Raw genomic sequence first — 27,351 nt, 5'->3', positions numbered from 1 at the left:
AAAAAAGTTGAATGTTAAGCTAGGACTTATCTGGAAAGATATTTTCAGAGCATATGAACTGCTGAGGCCATTTTTTGCATTTCTTAGACATCATCTAGAACACTATATAATTTCAATAAACTCTGCAGTGACTTGTTGACTGACTGAATGCAAGATGTGTGCAGAGGGTGAGGCTCGTGCAGTGATGAGGGAGATATCTTACAAGAGTTTACTTGAAAAGGTTGCCCTTTTTTAGCCAATCAGCCTGAATGCTGTGGAAATCTCAAGTGTGTGTGCCAATGCTGAGAGGGAGAAAGCCATGTGTAATGTAAAAGGCGGTGATGGCAATTCATTTATGGGAGAAATTTTTAATTGGAATGATGGGGACAAAATTCACTACAACTTCAAAGATGGAGGCCAATCCTTTATGAAAAGGTTTATATATTTCACAATGGTGGGTCCAGGAAACAAAGTAGAACTATGGGAAAAATAAAAACCACCACCAACCAAGGTTGCTTAGAGCAGTCTGAAGTAAGACGAGTACTTCATTACTCATGAAGTAAAACATGAGATGGATGAATTAAATCGCTGCATAGTTGATTTGTAAGACATTGTAAAACCTTTCTAATATTAGGAGAAGCAGCACCAGAACAGATAATTTGGAGGATTTGTCCAAAAAGTTTTGGAAAGAAACTTCAAAAACAGTTGAAAGTTAGCTAAAGCATGCCTTAGGCAAAACGTAGACCAGAAGAGCTTCTGAGATTTCTTTCAGACTTGTATTTTTTTCTCTTCTTGACATCACAGATGATCAGCTATTTTGTTTTATCTTTTGATCATCTTCTTCAAAAATCCCTTGTTGTACAGCACAGTATCCAAGTAGCATTTTGAAGATAAGAACTAACAGTTTTCTCATAGGTTCTTCTGTGGTGCTGCTTGTTGTCTCTTGGAATAGTTCATGAACTGACTGTCCACAGTAACTCCCTTCATATCGTGATATAGTCCTCAGATGGAGTCCCTTGTATCTGCTGAAAGGAAGTTATCAGGAAAATAATTTGCAATAATGTAATTAATACCTTGTAATCATTACCTGCAAGAGGGGCAAACTCAAATGACTCCAACCTCTAACTGCTGTCCTCCTCAGCCTACCTAGTAGAGTTCTGATGTGTGTAATTCCATCATGCTCACTTGGGAGTCTCTTTTCCCCCTCCCTCATTTTCATGACATACTCTGTGTCCCACCGCTGACTCAGGATTTGAAAGTAAAGGATTAAGTTTAAGCTTTGGAAAAACATGGGGGAAAGGTGTTGTTTTAATGGTTGTTTTCACTTTTCAAATCTGTTTGAATTGACAGTGAATTGAATTGACTTTACAGAAGTCAAGTCTGTTTTGCCCGTGATGGATCAATTTCCCTGTCCTTATCTTGGCCAGCGAGCTTTTCCATCGTTTTCCTGCCCTTGCTGTGTTGAGGAGGGAAGTAGGTGAGCAGTTGGGTGGGTGCATGGCTGCTGGCCAAGGCAGACACACCACATCTCATTGCTGTATTTTGTTAACTCTGTCTTTAGGCTGTTTCTGAGTTTATTCACTGAGCTTTGGTGGTTTGGAGGTTGCCTGTACTGTGCTATCATGCCTTGATTTCCAACTCCTTAGCTCCTCTGGCCTTTCTCTCTCAATTTCTTCCCCTAGTCTTTGATTTTGATTTCCCACTCCCCTTGGGCTCTTTGTTCCATTTTGACATCCAGTTGGATATGTCTCCTTTCAGCATGTCTGATCACTCATCCTCCTTACCTCTTTCTTTCTTTCTTTCTTTCTTTCTTTCTTTCTTTCTTTCTTTCTTTCTTTCTTTCTTTCTTTCTTTCTTTCTTTCTTTCTTTCTTTCTTTCTTTCTTTCTTTCTTTCTTTCTTTCTTTCTTTCTTTCTTTCTTTTTTTCTTTCTTTCATTCATTCATTCATTCATTCATTCATTCATTCATTCATTCATTCATTCATTCATTCATTCTCCCTGAATTTACTTCCTCCTTGTGATGTGTTTCTCCTCTGGGTTTTCCCCAGTCTCCCTCTCTCCACCTCTTCATCCCATCCTGTTTGTTTATCCATTGGTAGGAAGCCTGCTCAGTAATTTCCAACTTTTGCACTGAAAGTTGTTACAACTTTCTAAAGACAGACACAAGTTGCATTTTTCCTGTGTTTATTTTCAGAAATGGATGGACTAGGTTTAGCTACGTGGACCAAATATTAATCTTTGCCTTGGTGTGAAAATTTCACTTACCTAATAAGTGCTGTCCACGATATAAAAACTGGGAACAGCATCTAGAAATAAGAAGTGTTGGCCATTGTAATAATAGTCAGCATGACGAGCCCCACCTCTTAACCGATCTATAGGCAAAATTCTTTCCTTTTCTTTTTGTTACCATAAGGAGGGGGATTCTGACTTAAATAGTTCAACCACAGTTAGAATTTTTTTTTTTTCTAAAGATAGGGCTTTTGCTGATTATTCTGAGCTGTGAAATAGTTGTTTACTAGGACAATTTAACTTCAACTGTTGATATATTATAGCCTACTATTAATGATAAATTATTTGACTGCAGATTTGAGTCACAGGTTTACTGGTGATGGTGAGTGTACTCAGAGAAAGTTCAGATTTGTATTGATATAAGGGCAGTAGATAAATAATTAGGTTGTTCTGTGATGACCATTCACCCTTTATTATTTACTGACAGAAAATAAAGAGAGTGAAGTCATGCAATGAAACGGCAGTGCACAATTCTAGGTAATTTGCATGAGTGTGGATGAGTGATAGTCAATTAAGGAGTAGATTGAGTTGGGCTCTAAAAAGTTAAAACAGAGCAAGACTGGGATGGGGTTGGGATGCCAAACCCTGCAGGAGTATGAATAGTCCTTAAATTCTATGGAGTTATTAATGTCAGATGGATCTCTGAAGCCCCCTTGTTCCAGCTGCTCATCTGGATTAGTGGTACCAGTTTTCCTGGCTAGAGAAGATAAAACTTCCCTACAAGAGTGGATGAGAGGGAGATGAGATGAGATGAGAAGCAGACCCCATGTGATGCATTTACTTAGCTATTCTTGTTGAAGACCTGAGAAGGGTCATCCTTTTTCTTCCTAAATAAAGGAAGGCCTGAATATTTGAAGTCTTACAATGTTATGAGTTGTAGGACTGGGAAAGCCCTGAACGGGAAGCCGAAGTTTTGTGATTTGAGACTGAAATCTGGAACTGGTGTAAAATGCAGAAAAACTCATCACAAAGATTTTGAATGGTCATCTTCAGCTGTTTAGTTCTCATCTTCCTGTTATTTCCTCTGGTAGATGATACCCTGCAGTGATCATAGGTTTTTATCCTTGGGATAGCTTTTCAACTATAATAAAAGCAACTCATCCTTATATTTAGATTCTCTTGTTGGCGTTGGCAAGGGCAGAGGAACACATTTAGAACAATGCTGCACATGTGCCAAACTAGATTTTATCCTTTTAAAATTTTAGATCTGATCCCTTTTAAATTTTAGGTTGATAAGACTTAATTGCTGGCTTAATGGTAGAACAGCATAGATGACAGATTGTCTGTACTACTGAAAGCTATTAGTAGTTTTCCATCCTCCTTCACTCTTTCTACTCCTACAACCCTCTCTTTCTCTAGCTACTATTTCAAAACTTGTGAAATCACTTGTTACTGTGGAAAAACCCAACTCTGGGAAGATTTTCTTTTGCTGAGCTATTCAGATACGTACTGGCTGAGGCTGCTTTGCCTCAAAACAGAAGTGGCAGAGCCTCAGGTCAGTTGCCATATTTCTATGTGTAACAATGTGGATGTTTATTCTAAAGTAAAATGCCTTGTCATTTAGTAATGACAGCTAATAATGAAACACCTTTCAGCACAGGGAAATCCATGTCTTACAGCACTCCACCAGAAAGGAGATTCTTCTTCTTCTCCTTTCATTGTAATACATAGTTTTCATAGATTTGAGTATCCTTTTATTTAGCAGAATTAAATTTGCAGATGGTATGTCCAGGTAAAAAAAACCCATGCTCTGCCCTTTGCCACTGAAATTCCCTTAATATTGGACCAGTGGGATAAGACGAACTGTAGATAGGGTTTATCCTCTCGTTTTTACCTTTACAACCACTAGAGGTTGCTCTTCTCCGTTGTTTGCGAGCTTCATTCTCCTGTTATTTCATTTTGAAACTGACATTTTTCAGCAGCTATCTTATAAATAGGCCATTACTGATTTATTCCTCAGGGCAAGTTTTGGAAGATGAAGACCAATCATACATATTTATTTCTAGGTGTTAAGAAAGACTGTAATTGTAACAGTGACTGTCACTGTCAGTATTTGATAATCTTTCAAGTAAAGAGACAGAGTTGGAGTTTCATATGGCTGTATTTGCTTTTGTAAACACCTATTCGGAAGTGTTTGAGACAAAACAGATCTTGAGGACCAGTTCTTTCATATTTGTTTTCACATAGTAGCATTTATCCATATAATCCTATTGCTGTGTGCAGGAGTATCACAAGAACATGGTCTAATCACTGGGCATAGCAGCCCAGGACCTCAAGTAATATTGATCTTAAAACAATGAAAACATCTAAACTGATGTGGATGTTTGAAATTCTTGTGAATTTTATTAATGTTGTGTGCACCATCTGTCTTGTTTTCTGCCCTAGCACTCTTGCACCTCTTCTTCTAAGCCTTTCCCCTCACAAATTCCTGACTTTGACACTCACTGCTCAATATTCTGTGTGCCCTTCTACTTACCCTCTCTTTCCACTCCACTCCTGGTTTGCTTTTTTCTCTAAGCCTGGAAGATGGGGCCAGGGAATGCTCAGGAGAGCATTCAGAGCAGAATGCATCTTCAGAAAAAACCTGTGTGTTCCAAAGAGATTCGTTAAGTTTAATTAATCCTGAGTGTTTATAATGCAGACAATTGCAGCCCATGTTCAACAGGAATTTCAAGACTGACACAAGAGCAAGTCTTAGAAGTTTTTCTTGCATAAAATGAGTGGGCTGGGATTTTGACAAAACAATTATGCAAAAATTGATTTAGTAAGAGCAATGCAGTGCTTAATAAAACATTCCTAAAAATGGTCAAATAATTTGCTAAAACTTGCTAAGGCTTTTAAACAGAAAGAAAAGGCTAGGTGTTCTGTTCTAACACTCAAAATAATTGTAAAGCATCTGAAATGAAAGTTTAAAAATGGAAAGTGTCAGACAACCTGAACTGCAGGTGGCACAACCAGATTTACCTGTAATTTAGATATTTTTCCCAAGTTTCTCTCTGCTTTTGACATCTTTCTTCCCTGATGTTTCTGTGAACATTGCTGCTTGCTTTATCTTAGGCAGAGCAACCACAAGAAAGGTGCTGAAACTTGCATGGTAAAGGTGAACAAAATACGTGAACTACAAGAAAAGAAAAACAGAATGGAAGAGTAAGGATATATAAATGAACTGATGATGATACTAAATATGTAACTCATGTTTTTATTAGTCTATAATGGCATTTGGAGGAGCTGCAATCTTCAAGCCAGTTGTTAATTTTACAGTTAATTTTTCTGAATCTAAATGGAGATAGTTCAGTCTGAAAAGGGACATTTTTAGTTTATTTCCTGAAAATAAACTAAGAAAGAAAACCCAAAACAAACCCACAAAGTCTCCATTTCACTTGTTTTTTCACTATGCTTGTTGAAAAACAAAGGAATGTTTTAATTTATTAGATGAATATTTTAGATTGTTTTACAATATAGGGCTCCAGGTGGAAGTCTCACTGATTGTTTTCTAAGAGAGTATTTAGATCTTCTCTTTGCAGTAATACTGAATGTCTGTCAGGATTGTTTTTCTTTATAATGCACCTATAGATAGAAGTACTTGGTTTCCCCATTGTATATGGCTCGATATTTTTTGGAGTATAGCAAAACCTCATTTTAAAAGAAAGCTGGTAACTGAAGTGTATTTGACAGCAGAGGGCACCAGTATCACACCAGCTGTCAGTTGCTCACCAAAGTTTTTCAACAGCTTGCTTGCATGGATGCAGAATCTTTTCAGCCTTAGAAATTGTAGAAATAACTGTTCTGGGCTGCAAACTCCCATTTCTCAGTTGAATGCCAGCAGATATCTGATGTTTAGGCTAAATTATACCTCTGTGGGTTACTTAATTTGGCTTACACATTATGGTTTGTTACACAGTGCACTGTAAATAGTTTTCTTTCTGGCACTTACTGATGAGATATTTTATCCCCCCCAAAATAAAAGTTTGTTCCCGTGTCTGAGTATTTTTCAACCTTGTGTAGGCTATGTGGCAGGGATGCTTTCTTGCAGTCTGAGATTTTTAGTTGTTGTTTTTTGAGGGTTTTTTTTTACCCCCAAGGAGTTTCTAAAAATCTGTAAAAGACAGGATTTTGTAAATGTAGTTATAGATGCAATCAGAAAAACTTACATTTGATGCCAACTCAGACTACGTTCTGCAAATGTGAGCATTAGCAGCAAAGCATCAATCTCTTCTCTAACCTGAGAGGGAGAAATCCAGAAATCCCGCAAGTTTACTCTCATGCTTGGTGCTGCTGGGAGCTCAAAGGTGTGTGACCTATTGCATTCTTTCCCATAAGCACAGTTTCGTAGCTCTAAGTTACTGTTTGCCATAAACAAAGCATTCCATGGTTCCATGCCATGCCGTGTGTTTGGTGCTAGGCTGTGGGAAACCAGGGCTGTGCTGAAAAGAGGATTTCTGCAGGCAGAATGGAACACTCCCCGCTGAGGTTTGCAACTGGGCAAAGGTCATGCTGAAACTCCACTCACCACACTGTGTTGCAGTGACCCAGCCCCCTGCAGGGCTGGGGCAGCGAGATGCCAATCAATCCCAGCCCCTCCCCTGGATCGAATTTCCCGAAGAGGCAGGCTCAGAGGTCAATGGGCGGCTCAGAAGCCTAAGCCGCACCCCCTGGGCGGTGCTGGGTCCAAGCCACCTCCCCTGATTCGGGAAAATTCCCGGTTACTCGGTTGTTCACTGGTTCTCTGTTTACAACTCCTGCCTCTCGGTTTCCCCCAGTGGTTCTTGTTAAATTGTATCCTCCCTCTGGCTTGTAACTCATTGGTCGTTTTCCCCTTTCCCCGCGGTTTTCAAACTCTCTATAAAACTGAGGACAAGCCTCGTGGGAGGCTCCCATCGCATTCCATCCCTTCTGAGCTTGTTCGGGTTGCGAAACTTCTAACAATAAACCTGTTAGGAGCCAGACCTGAACAGCCTCTCTCTTCCTTTTTCTCTGAGCTAATGTGAGCCGATACCATCAGCTCCTGCTGTTTCCCTCCGCAAAGAAGCCAGCTAGCTAGCTCAGCCAGCAGCTTCTTTTCCTGATGGTGAAGTCACTTCAGCAACGCACAGAAGAACACAGCTGGACTCTCTCTGACCAGGGGCATGCCCGAGCTCGTACTTCGAGCACAAGTACTGCCCCACATTGGGCGCCAATCTAGCGCAGTACTTGTTACTTCTTACTTGCATTCCTTCTGTGCATCGCTGAAGCGACTTCGACATCAGGAAAAGGTGCTGCTGGTTGAGCTAGCTAGCTGGCTTCTTTGCAGAGGGAACAAGGCAGGAGCTGATGGTACCGGCTCACATTAGCTCGGAGACAAAGGAAGAGAGAGGCTGTTCTGGTCTGGCTCCTAACAGGTTTATTGTTAGAAGTTTCGCAACCCGAACAAGCTCGGAAGGGACGGAATGCAATGGGAGCCTCCCCCAAGCCTGGTCCTCAGTTTTATAGAGAGTTTGAAAACCCCAGTGAAAGGGGAAAACAACCAATGAGTTACAGGCCAGGGGGAGGATACAATTTAACAAGAACCACTGGGAGTAAACCGAGAGGCAGGAGTTATAACAGAGAACCAGTGAACAACGGAGTAACTGGGAATTTTCCCGAACCGGGGGAGGTGGCTTGTACCTGGGCACCACCCAGGGGGGTGCGGCTTAGGCTTCTGAGCCGCCCATCGACCCACCCTCTGAGTTTGCCTCTTCGGGAAACTCGATCCAGGAGAGGGGCTGGGATTGATTGGCATCTCGCTGCCCCAGCCCTGCAGGGGGCTGGGTCACCCCAACAACACTGATAGTTAGATTTGCTGAGATCTTGTGTGGTGGTGGGAGATATCTCCTCTGGTATAACTTAGAGCAGGGTAGGCCACAGGGTTAGTGTTTGATCCACAAATCTCTTCATTAAGCCCCTGGAGCACTTTGAGCAGTGCAAGGAGGTGTGGGCAGATGCCTGCTAGGCACGAGCAGGGGAACAGCTTGGTTGCCCTACATGTGAATGGGGGTGCAACCCCCCCAAGAGAGAGGGGTGATCCCACAGGGGCAGATGATGTCAGGGGACTTCACATCTTCTCAGCCAAGTGTGATTGCAGTGTGGAATAAATATTTAAGGATGACAAAAGATGAAATGGGTTGTGAAAACTGTGACTTGATCCATGAAGCCCAAAGATAGTGCAATTTTTCTTCATTGTCAGACTGTTGTCTGCTGATCCTGAGTGCTAACAGAAGAATGCGAGAGAATTACTGCTGTTTGGAGGCATGAGGTTTTAAATGCCTGGGAGAAAACTTGAGGAACTTTGTCGTATTAACAGAAATGGGTTATGTTGTAACCAGGAAAGCCTGACCTTATGACATGTGCAATGGATGACATCTGTGCAGTAGAGAAGCTACTAATTTTGTATGAACTTGGTGCTGTTGATTTGAGCTGATATGCGCAGGATGAGATGCCTGGGTCAGATGCATCTTTATGGTGACCAATAATAGAGACCAGAAAATCCCTATGTTAAAGCTGCTGGTTTTGTTTACCATGCATGTGATTTCCCAGGACTACTTGTCAGGAGCTATGGGCATCTAGCAACTTGAATATTGTTAAAATTTATAAACCAGCCTTTTACCATGCAGCTGAATTCCACTTAACTTCAGTCCTTCCAGGGAGAAAAGACAGAAAAAAATCCCATCTTAGTGGGCCAGCTTCTTTGAACTTCCACTATCACTTTAAGAATAAGCTTAAAACTAACCAGAATTAAATATCTGTGGCTGTGTGTCTGTGAGGGTGAATGAACTGGCTCTGTATAATGTCAATTCTTTTGTGTTTTGATTTTTTAATTCTTTACTTCATGATTTTGTGCTTTTTATAAATATTAGTTGAAGGGATCATCCTTTAAATTAGTTTCTTAATGAAGGTAATTGTTTTGAGAAGGGAGAATAAAAGGTTATTATTTAGTATTTTTATACCTTTTTGGTATTTTCCATTGCAAACTTGTAAAATAAAAATATTAAACTCTGAGATTTGAAAAAACATGCTTCTCCTGAAGAAAATCCACTAACAAATGTAAATGTACTAATTTAAAATAAGGCACAATGGAGCATTGCATTTCTGTTTGGTTTTTGGTTTTTGTGGTTTTTTATATGTACTATTTATGGTTTCACTGAATTGTTTTTGTTATTATGTGCATCCCAGTTATGAACTCGTGGGGGCAGGCAAGCTCTGTGGATTTGAATGTAGTTGGGCTGAATAGTTTGTTTCAACCATACCGTAGCAAAACAATTGTTTTCTGACCCCTTCACTGGGAGGTAGATGGATCTTGGATGTCTTTCTCTGTATATTGTGTACCACACGTGTCTCAGAATTCACACACACACAGAAAAAGTTGGGGAAACATCCCCCACAAAACTGGTCAGACATAATGACATCTCTGTTCTTTTGTTGTGTGAGCTTCATCTGTTTCACAAGACTTGGCTTGGATAGCTGGTTCTAGACAAACCCTTGCTTGATATTAAATGATGGCAGTTTTGTGAAACTGTGTAAACTCAATTTAATGTTAATTACAGCAACTATTTTTTTTTAAGTTTATGCAATTTTTCAGTGTATACATGCTTGCAAACAGATATGTGTGTTACTTAGATGTGCATATTGCTTTTTCTTCCTCCTCTCATTCCTCATGGGGTACTTTTGCCTGTTGCAAGATTTAAAGGATGGTAAATAGCATAGCACACAAAATATTTATATTTTCTTCAGTTACAAAGAGTTACTGACATTCTTTCTGAATATGAGAAATCATTAACTGAGGCCTGAGAATGAATTCAAGGACAAGGGGAGAAAGGCACCTTATTTTTAAATAACCAGTTTATTTCCCCAAATTAAAAACACCTTCATATCTGAATTCTGAATATTTTGGTAGCTAAAGGTAGTCACAGCTTGTTACACAGCCCCTACATAAAATCATAGAATAGTAGAGATATGTCTTCTTTTAAAATGTCCTTATTTTTAAAAAAAATCTCCGTACGTTTTGGTGCAGCTCCATCCTCTTTTTGACATTTGTCTGGAGGAGACTGAAGGCAGAGCAGAACAATACCCAGATACACAAAACATACCAGCATTTAGCAGAGCCCAGCTCTAGTCACAAGAGCTTCATGTTCCTGTAGAGGGAGGCAAAGAAAACTGGAAGTCAAGGGAACTGAAATTCTCTAATGAATGGATCCAGTAATTTTTTAATCTTTGTGATTGGCTTTTTGGTTTGGTTGGTTGGTTGGTTTTGGGTTAGTTTTGTTTTGGATTTTTTATTACCTCACTATTGAGGACAGATGAGGGTATCCTACAGGATGGGCATAGGTTATTGTTGACTTAAAGCAGAATATGGACTCAAAAACGTTAGGAGGTATTCCAAACCTGTCCCTGACATCTGCAGAGCCTGGCTGTTTGTACTCCAGCAAGGGAAAGATTTGACTGTAGAGCTGGTAATTTTGTACTTGTCCATCCAAAGGTAGCTAAAATATCATATATATTGACAGCTCCTTTGCTGTAGATTAGTTTTAATCTTATCCTCTGTGATTATTAGATGCTTGACCTGGTCACAGGTAATAAAAGAAGTGTCAGTGTGTGAACCATGGAGCTCCTAAGTGGTGGCTGGCTTTTTTACCCAGTTTTGCATATGCCTGGCTGCAAAAGCCATTCCAGTTCTGTTTTCCAGAGCTCTGGGAGAGAATTTTCCATTTTAAATTTGGACAGCTGTTGTATCTGGCTGCCAGGCAGCCACTAGATTCACGTGGATGATTCATTTTGAACTGGGGTTTTCTCGGACACGGGGCTGACCTCTCTGCTCTATTTGAACTAAACACAGCCTTGGCCTTTCCTTTTGCAAATGACAGAGGTTTTAGCCAGCTTGCTTGGAAAGGAAAATAACAAAACCTTTCTACAGTAATATTGAAAGGGAGAGAAAGATCTATCCCAACTTACCTTGTGACGCTTGGCATTGGGTTTAGGTTCCTTTCCAAGCTCTCTGTTCTCAAAGCAGCACAGATTGTAAGGATGAAGGGATGTCCCCAGCCACCACCGTCGTTGGTATTAATGAAATGCCAAGAGAACTATAATTCACTGCACAAATGGAGTGTCAATCTTCTTGTTCTGTGGTTATGCCTACCATTGTACACAAGCATCATATCCTTTACTGGGGATGAGAGCTGCTGCAGCAGGAAGGATCCCATTCAAAATTTCACTCTTCAGAGAGATGACATATGAGAGAGGCCACTTCAGCAATTAAGTGGCTGCTTCACATGTGGCTTCCCTGTAGATACACATCCTCAGGAAAGTTCTAATGATTATTTTTACTTGATTGACTTTGATTTTACTTGATTGCCTATAATTTAAGTAATTTTTCTTTAAAAGGAAATACAACTGAAAGTTTTAATTATTGCACCTTAAATTACAGAAGCAAATATTATGTCAAAAAGGTTAACTAGATAAAAATGCTAGGAGTGCAACTGAAGTAATCAAAAATATTCTCTCCTACTAGTCTTAGGCTTAGAAAACTCTGATTCAAGCAGCCCAAGATTTGGCACTATTTGGTTTTGAAATTTTCATTTTACTTCATAAAAAGTGAAAATTTTTCCTTGTTGATGGGTAATGTGACTCATTTGTTTTGGCCATATGCTAAAATATATATGTACACTCATTAACTATTTTGTATCTTTTCCTTAAATTGTAAAAAATGTCTGTTGAAGAGCTCTTAATTTCTCCTGAATTATGGAGCCGTTATGCTTAGATAATGAGTGGAAGTCACAATCTACCTGACTCAACAGGCATTAAACTTTCTCAAACTCAAAAAAAAGCTTTTCATGACAAAATTTGACTTAGGAACACTAAGTCTAACTAATTGACACCTTTGATAGGAGTCCCAGAGATAAAATTACTGAGGTAGATTTTGATTCTTGCGGGTATGACTTCTGTCTAGTTGCAAACATTTAATCTGTGTTCGTTTGCAGTATCCAAGTGTAGATGGATTAATTTCTTTGGCTTGCTGTTCCTGCTAGCACTGTTCACACTGTTTTCTCACATAACTGTCTTCTTGCTAGCTTGATTATTCTCCTGCTGGGCAGGATGAGAATTTGCGCTTTAGATCCTGTCTGTATAGAGAAGGCAAACTGCTTTAATGACATTGGTAAAATTAAACCAGTCATCTCCTGACACACTCCAAAGTCATTAAAAAGCCTGTATTTATAACAGTTGTTCTTTTTAGGTTGGGGGTGCTCTGTGCCAGTTCTTACCAGTGTTCTTCATGGATGTTTTAGTTCAGACAATACAAAAGTGTCTTGCTGGTCAGGACACGGGGAATACACTCCATTGTGATTTTGTAAGAGCTGGAGCTATCTGAAAAGCTGTAGCTCTTGGTTGCTCTCCAGCAGCCCTGGCTGGAGGGACATCTGCTTCACACCCTTTCAGCTGGGCCTAGAAAGTCTCATGGGATGGGTCCCTAATTCCCTGCAGTGAAAGCCGTCTGGATTAGCTCACATCTCACCTGGCAGCAGTTTAATCTAAAGTGGACTGACTTTGCCCCAAAAGTCAGGGTAGACAGAAAATCTGGCAGGGTCTGGCTGTAAAGTGATCTAGTAATCTCAGTAAATAAACTAGTATGGCTTTTAGTTTTTTGACCCAGTCCAGCTATATCTGCAACTGGATGTGTGACTACTTATTCTATTTTTCTGTAAGCTTAGTGGATATGGTGAGATATCTGAAATTAATTTTCAATGCTGAAAAAATTTAATTGGAATTACCAGATCCTGTTGATTCATTCTATATATCCCTGAAAGAGTACATGACCTGTTACTGCTTGATAACTACATTTGCCCAGTAAACATTACTTCAGTAATATGAAGTCAACAATCTGTGAAGTGCTAAACATGTATCTAACTTTAAAATTTGCCCTTATTAACTACAATAAAACTGGAAAGGTGGCTTACAGTTTTCATGCATTGGACAAGATGTGATCATTCTGAGTTACAGCAGTAATTTTGGATTCTTCTAGGCTTTCAAATTATTGCCAGCCCATAGGGTTTAAGATTTTGGAATCCAAAGCATTAGCTCCATGTAATATAGGCATGTGTAAACTACAAAGAATTATGCAAGAGCTTTTTGTCTTGCTTTATAATGTGTAATTTATTCATGACTGAAAACATGTAGAGCTTCTGACATGCCTGTTATGTTCTGTTTAGTGATTTTTAGGTGATTTAATTGCACCTCCTTAACATTCAGATTTTTGCTATTTTTACCACCATAGCATCTTTTCATGACTGGGGCAGATTTCTGGTGGTGACTTACATAGAACTTTTGTTCTTTACATTACATTACATAGTAGCTCAATGAATTAAGGATATATGGTAGTCAAAATATTGCTTTTTATCTTTTGTAGGGCAAATGATGTGCAGATTGCACTTAAAATTTCTTTGCTGTTGAGAAGGTTGGGTCCATATTGGTGAGGTCAAACTTGATCCAGGAAGTCTGTTGCTTAACACGTTGCCTTGGTAGGAACGAGTTTCATAACATTTCTAGTCTACTAATATATATCCCAAAGCTGTCATGACAATAACAACCAAAAACAAAAACAAACCCCAGAATTTCTACCTGCTAGTAGAGATGGACAAATGTTTGCCAAAACAGAAAGCTAGAAAGAGCTAGAAATTAGTTAAAGGAAAAACCACCATCATTGTATACAAATATAATCTGTAAACCTTCATGAAAATTATATCCAGTACAAAAACATACTGGAGCTCTTTATATGTGGTGGGATAGTGAGGATGTGGTTTACATCACTTGCACTGAAAGTGTCTTAAATTATTTTCTTCATATTCTTTCAAATTTATAGCAGTTGCTGAGCTTTGGGTACTTCTCACTTGAGTTAGAGTGTGGGTGGTTTTGTGGTTTTGTTTGTTTGTTTGTTTTTAATTCAGGAATCCTCCAGGTACATTTTCATTGTAGCATTGAGTTCTGTTGTAAATTTTAAAAAAATAGGCTTCGGTAGAAAAAAGTATTCACATTTGCATATTTAAATAGTTATCAAGAGAAAAACAAATCTGCCAGCTCTTGCCTTCATTGATTACATAGAGGTTGAAAATTCCCAAGTCACTGTTATATCATTAAGTGGAATGATAGAAGCTGTGTGCATCATCATCATCTCTTTGAATATAGTGCTGCTAAATAAAAAGACAAAAATATTTCCTCATTAAGAATTTTAGCTGACTACCTCTTCACAAATGTTGGTTTTTATAATGTATCATTTTTCCTTATTTGTAATTCTTGTGTAAATGAACAGATGGGAACATTTTGCATGTAAAGATTCCGGTTTATTTAGAGAAGGGGTAAGTGGTGAGTCTTTGTGCTTGTTGATACTTCTAGCATAAGTTTATCAATTCATAATTCAATGTAAATCTCACTTTAAAAGTTCCCACTCTTCCTGTCCTGAGTTATTAGGAACAAATATCCATGTATGTACTACTGTGGTTTCCTGATTTTATCCAGGGAAAGTTTTTGCAGAGGTGCTGTAGAACTAGGTAGGTGATTGCTTTTCTTCCTACCCCCAGAACAGTGGTTTAGTTTTAAAAGGAAGAAGAAAATGAGTAAGAAAGTAATTGAAGCTGGGAGAAAGAAATTGCTGTCACCAGTGTTATCTTTGTAGACAGATTGTTCCTTTTTCTGTAAAAAAAATATGACCAATTTTGAGAGGGTTCATTTTAGAATGACACCATTAAAATTGGATTCTTCTGACATTTGGAAGTTCTTCTGTCATTGGTTTTTTTGCACTCCTGATTCTTCCCCGGAAACTTCTGACGTGTTTTTGTCATAGCACTTATGGGAGTGAGGCACGGAGAATAGGGTTTCACCTGAGCTGCTTTGGGATTTGGAAAACAACTGTAACTGGGTCTAGCACCTTCTTCAAGCTGCTTTCAGGACAAACTAACATGATTCAGCAACTGATTTACATGGCTGCACACAGCACCGGTGCAAAATCTGTGACAAGCTGTCAATACCTGTCAAGACAGCAATAAATTTGTGTGTTAATGGCCTAGAATTGCAGGGAAATAAGTAGTTCCTTTGCTTCGGCATATTCGCATGGAAGATACTGTCGTTGGGAATAACAGAAGGATTGAGGGGTCCTTATTCCATTAGCAATTACAGACAGTACCCCATTGCTGTGAACAGGCATCTCGGTGTGAGGACACATTCCTACCACTGAATCTATATGTGCTCCAGAGGTTGCTGCAGGAGCCAGAAGTAAGACAGTGAAGCCATTCAGGATAGAGAAGAAAGCTTTACACAGCTAGAACTGCATTGGAATGCTAGGTTGTCTGGATGTAATTACTGCACAGGGATTTAGCCAGAATAGCTGTCATATTGTGAAACACGCCACGTGATTTTTTTTAACTTTTTTTTTCTTAATGGCACAAGCAGACATGATTTTGGTTTTTCATCTTATCAAAAACAATGTTTTTTTGTTTCCACAGTATCCTATTAAGTTGGCTAACAAATTCTTGATGCTTCTGGTATGTTAACATGTACAGGGTAAGAGCAAAAGCTGTTAAATACTGTTTAGGTGCTGAAGCTGAAAAATACAAAGATATTGCTCAGACTAGTGGAAAAAAATCAAAAATTATCTGAAAAACTGGAGGTAACAAATCTGTCTCATTTGTATTTCTTACTCTTCTCTTTTCATAAAGTGAAAAATGCCATACATTTTGTACTAAACGGATGCAATAATATGCCTGAAGCACTGTGTTCCATATATTTAATAAATTATATTGTAGGTGGCGTGTTTGCCTACTTCTGAATTATTCACTACAGCATTTTAGATAATTTAGCTTTGTATCTCGTTTCTAAACCCACTCTTAATAACTTAATATTTCAACCACAAATATTCATCATGTTAAGGATGATTTTAGGGGGAGGGAGGAAAAAGGAAGGGAACAGTGTCTGACATTCCTTTTGAATTTGAAGAATAATTGAAGGTATTGTATTGTCTCACACATGCCAGAACTGTCTTGTGGATCCTCAGCTATTATCTGCTGGTGTATTTCTAGTTATTTAAATCAACAGTTGAAGATCAAGCCCTAGTTATCCTGGGATCCCACGTGACAGACGCTTTTGAAAAACAGAAACAAACTGAAAATAGCTCGGTTTATAGGCTTGACTTGGAGATAAAGTAAAGGTGATGGAAAGATGGCTTTTCTGATTGAACATAGAACTAGTAGTGATGGTAAGAGACAAAATGAGTCATCCTTACTAAATGTGGTGAGATTCCTCGTGTCCTTGCTGGTTTTTGTCAATTTAGAATGGGATAAAGGAAAGAACTGTTCAAGCAACAGTAGCTCAGCCTTTTTATTTGTGTCCTGTTTTTAATTTACCTTTGTAAATGCCAGTAAAACGAGTACCAGTATTGTAATAGCTGGAGAAATATAGTTGGGTCTTGAAACTCTCTGTGCTTGTCCGGTATTTATCCAAGTGTATACTACCTGTGCTGTAGCATGGGAGCCAAGACTGTGTGTTCAGCCCTATGCTGTAGTTCTTCCTCAGGACTTGTACTTTATGGCCAAAATGGATGCAATTTCAAATGCATTTGTGTGTCTGCCAGACTCAGCCTCTCTTGAAATGCTTGAAAATTGTAGGAAAGGCAGTTTTCTCCCCCCAGAAGCTGAAGTCTATAGGGCTTGTGATGTGTGTGAAGCAATTTTGTACTGATTTTAAATGTTCTGACTGATAAATGCATCAATGTGGAAGATGAAAGTTGAGTTGGGGAAATAGCCATGAAAGGCTGTTGTCTGTCATTCAGATGAGCAGACAAAAGTGGGGAAAAAAGTTTAAAGGGGAGTTTTTGGAACTTACAACTCAGTAAGACATTGGTTTCCCTTCCTAAATGACAATTACCCTTCTGAAATACCTATTATATAAATCTTTCTATATAAAATCTAGGGTTCCAGGCATCCTCTTGATTCCACAATGAGCCCGTGATTGTTTGGCTTGTACACCAGTACTCCTAAGCTGCAAATGTACAACCAACAGGTTGTGCATGCCATTTTCAGACCAATATATTTGTCTGCTTTTGAAGTTGCAGCAGGCATCTTAATGTATAAATTTTGCTTTCTACTATTTTTAATCTTTTATGTGACTGTGAATTATTGACTGGCTAAAAACAACGTATGATACATTTGAAGATGAAATGGACAAAAAAATGGAATTGCTCATTTCTACCACTTTATGGCCTGACAGACTCAAAAGAAGGAAAAGTAGTAAAACCCCTGCTTTTATCTATCAGTGAGGTGGGTGGATCAGACCCTGAACACACTGAAGAAACAGAGTAATGGAAGAAATCTGTGCTGATATTAGCCAGTTTTCTGGTAGTAAATGCACTTTTAAAGTCCCTGTCAGCTGGGTCTCACAGAATAGAAGTGCCATTGCAAAGCAGACAGGGAAATCTTTCTGTGTCAGAGTGATGAGTGGAGCAGGAGACATTGCAAAGGTGATACTGATAAAAGAGCATAGCAGAAGGGAGGCATTTCTTGGTGGGGACATATTCTTGGGACTTCTGAGCAGCTTCTTTGGTGTAGCAAGGCAAATTTTCATGTCTAAACCATGAAACTTGTTCAAATGTACATTTAATTCAATCCAATCAGATAATTAGCTGGGTTAATGAATATTTTGGGCAACTGTAGTTCTTCATGTACTGTGTGAAACTGAGAAATATGTATGTGCATGTGGAAGCTAAGGAGCTCTGATTACATTTGGTATGTTCATTCATTAATTCCATAGATGAAATTCATAGGTTCAGAATGTAACAAAAAATGTACCTGAATTCCACAAGATGAGTCTGTTTATTTTCATATAAAATTTTATCTGAGGCCCTTTGTGTTCAGGAGTCCACAAGACCCAATAGACTTAATACAGCTATTTAGTGTGGTAGTTTTTTTCTCCTTTTGGTGGTTTATTTGAAATCGTCCTGCAGCTGTTGTATAAATAGGTGTTTTGGTATCTGTTTGCTCAAACATCTGTATTTTCGTGTACTTTTAGTCTGTAGTACCTCCAAGGTGTCTATCTGCCACGAAAGACGTGGGTGTCTGTGCTTCTAAAGCATTCAGCCTTTGGGAAACTCCATTCCATAGCTGCAGAAGTGAATTACTGACATTCCAACTTCATAGTGTCTGTATTTGGTTTTAGAGTTCTTCGAGGCATGGACCATTTCCTTGTTAAGAGTTTTCAGCTCAGCAAAAAGAGCTCTGTTGCTGGACATTCTTTGACACAGCAGGCTGCCATGGTGCTCATCAACAGTGGGGAACTGATAGCCTTTGTAAAGGTGCTCATTGAGTGATCTTGCTCTCTTTTTGCAGAATCATGTAAACCCAGCGATGGATTTCACGCAGACCCCTCCTGGAATGCTGGCGCTCGACAACATGCTGTACTTTGCTAAACATCACCAGGATGCTTATATTCGGGTAAGGCTTCCTCTTGTCATGGAGGTCTTTGCAGTTCCCTGTTCACAGTGATTATGTCCTATTTACAGCTGACTTTCAAGAGGAGGTTCAAAATCCCCATATCATTAACAACAAACTCTAGGAAGACTAACCACATGACACTACAACATGACATGTCTGTAAAAGCTCTGGGAGAAAGCTGTAGATGTGTCTTGTCTGCCATTGCCGAGTCAAATATTCTAGGTATTACTTTTTGCAAATACTCCTTTTTGCTTAGGCCTGCAAAGAGAAGAAAAATGAGCCTGTGCCTTTGTCAGATGCATAATGGATGACCATAAACTAAAGCAGTAATTATGCAGAATTCTCTGACCTGCTTCAAGCCTACCAAAAACTGACAGGGTTTTTTTGTGGAAAGGAGGCTTTGATGATCAAATGCCTTGATAGGTGACTGTGTTGGCAGTGTCCTGAGGGTTAAGATGCTTCCACTAAAACTACTGCTGTAGGCAAGGTAATGCTTGGAGTAAAATATGCATCATGATTCACTTATATAACCTGTTCCTGCCCCCTGCCCACTCCACTTCCTACATCGGTTATTTCAAGGGTAATTAGAGGGGTTATGGGTTGCATCTGTACAAGAAGAGGCATACAACTGGATAACACCTGCCTCCAAAGAGAACAAGTTTTCCTGAACTTTATTGCAATCAAGTATTTTCCCAACATAAACCTAGCAAGCACAGATGGGAGTGGAGGAAACTCCAGAAAGTCAATGTCTGGATTTTGTAGGGATGGTTTAAGTCCTCAAGAAAATGCATACATGCAGACCTGCTTAGAGAAGGTTGTGTACACACACCAGTCATTTCCTCTAAAAGTCAAGAGTGAGCTTTTAATATACATTATCATCTGTTTTCTGTAAAAAGTAAATTGGTGTCAAAGCTCTAACAGGTTTGCAAGGGATGGACAAAATACTAGATGATGAGATTGTAGGATTTGCTCTTTAAATGGATCTTTCTCCTCAGTCTGAATCTAGCAATAACCCTTAAAAAAGACACTGTGGTAGTATGGAATACAACAATACTTACCAATCCTTATAAATCCCTGAAATGAAAGGATATCTCAGGTAATGAACAAAGAACATGTTTTCTGGATAAACTATGCTGAATAGTGTTTTTGTTTATAAAAAGAGAATTGGTTACTGTTTCTCATTAAAATTTTATAAGATCTGGACTATGTTACTTCTTATTTCTTCTGAAAATTGTAAGTTTAGAGAATTAGAGGTAGCCAGTGCTTCCAAATGAGCCAGACACATTTTAAAGAAGCTTGAAAATTTTGAAAGGGGACAGAAATTCTGTTGAAATAGAGCTTTCATTGGCATCTCTCAATTTTTTCTTATTTTTTCATGTTCATGTTGCAAATGCTGTCTTAAAAATTGGATTCAGTGAAGCACGTAATTAGCCACTTTTTGGAAAGGATTTTGCTGCTGGCTCAGCCTTGTTTTTATAATGCAGTATTTTTGCTGCTGCATTACTGAGAATTTTTGTTGTTTTGAGCTGCCTGTTTTTGTTCCTGCATGGTTCCTGTTAGGAGAGTGCCTGAGTGCTTCATGTATTTCCCTCCTGAGAAAGAGTACACATCCACTAGAAGTGCCTTATGGAGGCACTCTCAGATTGAATTGCTTGCCTAAAGCTGCTTTGGGACTGTAAATGTGCTTTGGGAGTATGTTAGTCTATCCACCACTCTGAGGAGTTCTGCTTAGTGTTTATACAGCATTGCTGGCACAGTAGGAACACCTCTGAGATGATGGTGTTGTGCAACTCCTACAGTGCTGATAGTCTTTGATTGCAAAAGACACCTACTTTCTATCTCTTCATCTCCTTGACTTACTAACAGGTGTACTGTAGTTTCCTGTGGGCCCTGACGTGCCTGTTCCTTTTTCGAGTTCCTTATTTTATATCTAACACTTCCTTTCCTTCATGGCCTTCAGCTCCCAAAGCTCCCACAACACCAATTTGCTCTACTGGTACAGCCTGTTGACCTTGCTTATTTTTTCAGATGTATTTCGACTCCTGTACCCTAATAAAATCCCTCTTGTGGTCAAGCTAAATTTTCCACAGGAAATTGTTAGCTATACAATCAGCTATACATTTGCAGCCTGAAAAACTTGTTTCACAGGAGCTCTTCCCTTTTCATTGTTGATCCTAGGAAATAGTCTGGTTCCTAGGAGGAGAGATTATTTTCAACTTGGCTCTTTGCAATGCAATTGATTCCTGTGCCATGGGGTTAATTCCTAAGCCCCAGATACTATCTCTGCTCTGCAGTAATTAGAAATTGAGGGTGAAAATCAGAGCTGGTTTGGAACGAACTGGGAATATCTGAAGTTTTCCTTGATAGAATGTGGTATATTAAGCAGAGACACTATCAGGAAGTCATAATGGTTTCAGTGAGTGTATTGGCAGTGCTGCATTTTAATGGGCAGCACAGTTCCCTGCAGTCTGACCTGTGACTCTTAGGATGCCCCAGCTGCATGACCCTTAGTTCTTGCATTAATGAAAATAATGGATAAGCAGAAGTTAGGAGAGAATACAGTCAATGGGTAATCTCTTCCCTTTTCAATCCTTGTTTTGCCTCTCATAAGAGATTCTGCATTGAAGTAATTTGCATAATAAATGGATTAGTTGGATAGGAAGGACATCTGAAACTGAAGTGTCCTTTTGGGGGCTGGCAGTGGGGCTTCAAAGACCAGTAGAAAAATAATGTACTTTAGCACACTAAAGTAGGAAGAGTAAATACAATTGCAATTTGTTAAAGAACATGGGTGTGAAAGCACTGGAGCAGATGGGTAACACTGCATCTTGAAAGCAAAAGGCATTTCAGGGTGAAAATATGGGTGTCACACGATGAAGGAGGAAACAAAAATAACCACACTTTCCCCCCCTGTTTTTTTCTTTTTTACCTCCTTCCCCACAATCCACTTCTTTCATTCACCTTTTTCCCATTGTATACTTATTCCTGAAAGTGCTGTAATACATTTTTTTTATTTGCTGTCTTCTTTCAGATAAACACAGTGTTTATACAAACTTTGAGTTAACAGATCTTGAATCTCAAGGTTTTGTTTGCCATACGAGATGACTGGAGCCTCCAGTAGAAAGGTTGTTTAGTGAATAGGAAAAAAACAAACATAATCTCTTTGACTGTGTGGTGTTGTTAGCTATCATTTGGATTTTTAAAAAGTGTCCTATTGAATTAGTTTCCTGTTGAGTTATCTTTTCTTTCTCTTTTAAATTTAATTGTCAGGTTCTATCAGTGACTGATATGCAGCGGGGTTTTTTTTCATGTTGCACTTAAATAATCAATCACTATCATCAGAGGCTTGGCTTTTAAACGGTGATGACTTAGTATATGGAATGCTTTGATGGAAGTAGTGTTGAATCTCTGCAAGAAATTTTAAAATTTTCCACAGGAAATAATTGGCAGCTTCCCAAGCTCCATAATTATAGGACAGCCAGAGTGTATAATTAAATTTAACAGAGAAGAAAATGATTGGAATAAAGCTTTGTGACAGATAATTTTTTTGTTCTTTTGTAGCAGACAAGTCACATGTTCCCCCAGTTTCAATTTACTCCTTTCCAAAACTACTTCAGCTTCACATTCTACTAATTTTAAAAATAAAACTGTAAGGTACCATTGAAGACAGACTTTATTCAGTATAGACATCTTGAAATTTTTCTTACTGATAACTTGTAGCAATGTGCCTTTTTATTTTTCTGGAGAAAAAAATTTCTCATTCTAATGAATTTGGTTTTGATGACTGACAAATTGGTTGGCTCGTCTATATTTTTCTTCTGTGTTTCTGACCAGCTATATTGTAGCAGGACTCACTGCTGCTTTGGGGTCAGATTCTGCCTTGAGAAGACACATACTGTGTCTCATAATTTTGTTTAAGCACAAGGGATTGGTGCTTCAGGCAGAAAATGCACATAAAATTAGCAGCTTTGTGTCTGAACATTGGCTGGTCACCTATTTTGGGTTCATTCCAGTTGGCTGCCTAAGTTTATGTCCAGTTCTTTGCCCTTTATTAGATTAGTAGACTCTTCATTTGTAGGAAGAAATATCATTTTATTCTAGTCTGAAATTCAAGTCTCATCTGCAGAAGAGGAAGTTTATGCCTGTTCCCACTGATTTTATCTATTTGATGCAAATATTCATTTGATATTGAATGTAAAATTTTCCATATAAAATATTATCACCAGGGCGGGAAAGCAGCGTTGAAATCCATGCTGAAAATTTTGGCTTATCAATCCCTTGGTGTATTTTATAGTGGATCCAATGCTACTACAATTTTGTGAGAGACATGTAAGATACTTAGTGGTATGCTCTTAGATTCTTTGTCCTTGCATTTAAATTTTTTTTTTTAAGTTATTAGAATGTTCCAAATAAAAAACCCAAAATGTGGACTTTGGTTGCACCAAGACTTACTTTGATTACCTGAAAATTAGAAGCTGACTTGGTTTTTGGTCAGTAGTAGAAAATCCCCCTTCCCCTGAATTTGCTGAGCTGGTGATTTGGTTATTCACACAGTTATAATTCAGGGACACTTCTTCCCCAGCAGCTACATTTGGGGAGGCTGAGGAGGGAGCTCTTTTGCATTTGAAGCTTTCAGAAACCAGAGAGGAGGAGCAGGTGCTGTTTGCAAGTGCCAGTGATGCAGGCAGGAAGATTGCTGGCATCCTGCAGAGACCTTTCAGAACTTCAATGGGTTGAGTCACAGTCAGACTGTCTGCCATATACTTTCTAACCCATGCAGTTGTTGTATAGGAGGCTGCCTACACATCCTTCCGTCAATTCACAAAGTCTCCTCGTGCCTACTCACTCTATCCTGATCAGATACAAGGAGTCCAACATGTAATTTCAGCATTTTCTGAAATAAAATTAAGCTTGATTTCTGCCATAGGGAAAGGGATATAATTTATTTTTGTTCTGTAGAAGGTAGAGAGAAAAGTGAGCTTTTTCACATGAGTCTTCCAGGTGAGTCTCGTGAAGGAATGCAGTTTTCTAAGAGACCTAATTGCCTAAGCCATGTTCCCACCCTATTAATGTGTTCTTGTCTTTTCTCTGCCAAGCTTTCCATTCTGTGTTCTTACTGTCCACTCACATCTCTAAGTGTCTTTCTGCCTGCCTTTTGTTCCTTCCCAAATATCACACAATGTTTCTCCTTTACATGCCCTGGGGGCCTCCATCACTGGCGGCAGAATTGAGATGGTTCCCTCTGCAGTTTGAGAGGCAAAATCCTGGTGTGGCTGTTAACAGCATAAATGCAAAGTTAGCACTGAGGAAGAGAATTGTAAGGGAGTCACGGCACTCTCTGCACAGCCCTGTGTGGAATGTGCAGGGGGATACATATGGCATCTTATAGTCCTGCATGTGTTCAGATCACTCTCCACCATTCATAGCACACCTAAACTTTCCCAAGTTTATGGAAGCTCTTGTCTAAATGATGTCCTGATCCAAAGAAATTGTTGCAAGTCTAGCAACTGTCTTCAAAAGGTTTTGAATCACACCATGTGTTGCAGCAGTAGCATATAAAGATTGGCCTAGTTTTTGTGGAGCCACAGTCCCTCCACCTGCAAAGCTGAGATGTGGATACATGAGGAGAGAAAACCAGCTCTGGATTGTTAAAGGTTTTCCCGTTTACTCCGTGTCCAGGGCATTTGTGATGTGAGTCTGGTTGCTGATGTGCTGTAAAGGTAGATGTTTTTCTCATATAGCCATACCACAATAATATTAGGGCACCCGTAGGGCCTGTTTTACATTATGAAAGAAAAGAAAATTCAAAACTTTGCTATATTCTGCAGATACTGCAGTTTTCTACCTTCTACCTCTGCCATTGGTGAACAAGGTGAGACCTTCGGGAAAAGCATTGCTGCCTTCTATTTGTGGGAGGGAGAGGGAGAGGAATACCTGGCTGGTAGTTTACAAACTGGACCAGTTCAATGCCAAATCCCTCTCACATACCTGTGACTGTGCCAAGTGAAGAGCACATCCTGGTGCTGTTCTGAAGATGAAAGGGCAATGGACTCTTCTCATCTTGGGCCTTACCATCAAGCTTTACAATTATTTGGTTGGTTCTTCATAGAGTGGCAAAGAAAGGAGGAAGATAAAAGACAAACCACTGCATATTTATCTTTAGATGGAAAATAAAAATTAAAATCATGCTTCATGCTAAGGTGTTTGTGTGAGGAATAAAATTTACTGCTAGGTGAGCACCTGCAGAACCATGCATATTTACCTTGAGATAGTTTGGAACTCGATTTGTTTTAAAAGTATAACTTCATTATAATTTTCCAGAAAAAAACCCAACTTTTGGAAATGTTAAGCCATCTCATGTCAGTGGCTCCTTTCTTCTTATTTTTCGATATCTGTAGAAGGTCTCAACTTTTCTTTCAGATCTTGGTTTAAATTGCAATTCTAGTGTCTTCCAGAGGCAGGCAGAAATAACTGTTGCTTTATTTTAGCTTTGCCATGAGAAATTTCTGTATTGACTCAGGAACATCAAGGAAGAGTGAGATAAGGGAGAGAGGAAGCATGGGAAATTAAAAATACAGCATCAGAGGGGACAGTGCAGAGTGAAGGATGTTGGAAGAAGACTGTTGCTGAAGCTGAAGCAAATGACAAGCTACCTTAGGAAAAAAGCAAATTTGGTGATGAGGATGAATGGAAACTGAGTCTGCAGTAGAGTCTCTTACCCTTCTCAGGAAGTATATCCTAAGGACTTGCTTCTTAAAGTTACCTAAAGCACCTAAAGAGGGAATGGTGAAGCCTACTATATGTGATAAGTAGGCTTAGGAAAAAGAAAAGCAGTGTCAAGAAAAGGAAGAGAATCCCGGCAATTTCTGGGTATTTAAATGCTGCTTGACCTTTCATTTTGGGTTTAAGGAGGTTTTTATGATCTCTACTAACTAGCTCTCTGAACCTCTTGATATTAACCTGCAGCAAAATGCTACAAAGCTTGTTCTCTATTAAGACAGGATCATTTTACAAAATTGATCTGTGGAAATGCTCCTTTTTAATAGTGCAGCAATATTCATTGAATTGCCTGCTGTGGGACTTATTAGAAGTATTAATGCAGCTACAGTGGATCTTGCCTTTCAGTTCTGTATTTATTTCCTAATCACAATGAATCTCTGTTTCATTGCCAAGCTCTGATTTTGGCTCAGGGATCTGAGAATTACATCTGCAGTTGCCATGGGCAATATGCTTTGAGACAATTTCATCTTTAATGTGAAGGATTAAGGGACTGGCTAAGTCGATATTTCTTCCCAGTGAAGGAGAAATGTTTCTGTCTGGTCGTTTCAGCCTCCTGGATTTTGATGAGGAAGCATTTGGAGATACCTGTCTTCAAAATTTTGCCTTTTGTCAGTCATTAACTCTTAGTTGCAGGTATAAGCTTCATTACTGAAGCTGATGCAGACTTTTAAACCCCTGGTAGTCAAGTGTGGAAAATCCTTCATTTAGTCCACTGCCTTCCTGAGGGTCTATTTTGAGCTCCTGAGGTAGTGACAGACTCAATGAATAATTCAATGGAAAATCATAAAGGCACACTGCCATAAATTGAGAAAATCTTTTTGATTTTGAGGTTGGTGTCTTGTTAGGAGTTTTTTTGCTACTGGAGAATTTGCATTATTTCTCTGTGATCTTGGCATGATACTTAAATTTATTTGATTTTAAACTCAAAAATAACTTTAAGTATATCTATTATGTTGCATATTTATATTTTATATATTTATTTTCTTTATTATAAGTTTTATTTATTTTTAGAAATTAAAAATTAGATTTAAAACCAAATTTTAAAATCTATTTTATGGCCAGGCCATGGGTAGATACCTTGTTGAATCTCACACAGTTGTCCTCATCCCATCCATCCAGTCTGTCGAGATCCTTCTGCAGAGCCTTCCTACCCTCCAGTAGATCCGCACTCCCATCCACCTTGGCATCATCTGTGCACTGACTGAAGGGACACTTGATCCCCTCATCCAAATCATTGACAGAGATGTTCAACAGGACTAGGCTCAATAGTGAGCCCTGGGGTACACCACTTGTGACTGGACACCAGCTGGATTTAGTTCCATAGATAGATGGATGCATATAGTAGGTAATGCAAAATAATAAAAACTGCACAGAACTGTATTCTACTACAAATACTGTCTATTTCCGTGCCTTAACAGGCTACAGAGTTGTGTCTGTAGAACTGTCAAGAAAATGGGTAACAATGATTTCTTAAACATTTCACCTCCTTACATTTTTAAAAAGCATTTTTAAACCTCTTCCCTTCTCCTCTCTGCTAGTCAATTCATCTAATTCTTCATTTTCTTTGTATTCTATGCTTCTCTCACTCACTTCATCTTTTTTTCTTCCATTTCTGAGCTGCTGTTGTTTTGTTCTTGTTTATTTTTTAAAGAACATCACTCAGACTTTTCCTGCCTGCCCTCTCTTTTCTTTTGTTTTTCTATTGAGATTTTTGTCTGGACATTTTTGCTTTTCCCTAAAGAAAAAACAATAATGTTGTTGAACATTACACATTATGGTGGAATTTTTTTTGGCCTCATGGTAATGGGCAGTATTGATCAAA

At 38.9% G+C, this 27,351-nt stretch overlaps 1 protein-coding gene across 12 annotated transcripts in view; it reads left to right on the top strand.

The window, feature by feature from the left end:
* Positions 1–27,351, top strand: part of ELMO1 (engulfment and cell motility 1) — a 312,095-nt gene that overhangs the window by 124,958 nt on the left and 159,786 nt on the right. For all 12 annotated transcript variants that reach the window (XM_069007623.1, XM_069007621.1, XM_069007625.1 and 9 more), the window contains one exon: positions 18,645–18,749. In XM_069007623.1, the coding sequence (XP_068863724.1) occupies positions 18,645–18,749 (105 nt within the window). The remainder of the gene's footprint in view (positions 1–18,644; positions 18,750–27,351) is intronic.

This window comes from Aphelocoma coerulescens, chromosome 2 (assembly GCF_041296385.1).
Source record: "Aphelocoma coerulescens isolate FSJ_1873_10779 chromosome 2, UR_Acoe_1.0, whole genome shotgun sequence".
NCBI lineage: Eukaryota > Metazoa > Chordata > Aves > Passeriformes > Corvidae > Aphelocoma > Aphelocoma coerulescens.
This window is presented reverse-complemented; position numbering and strand designations above follow the sequence as displayed.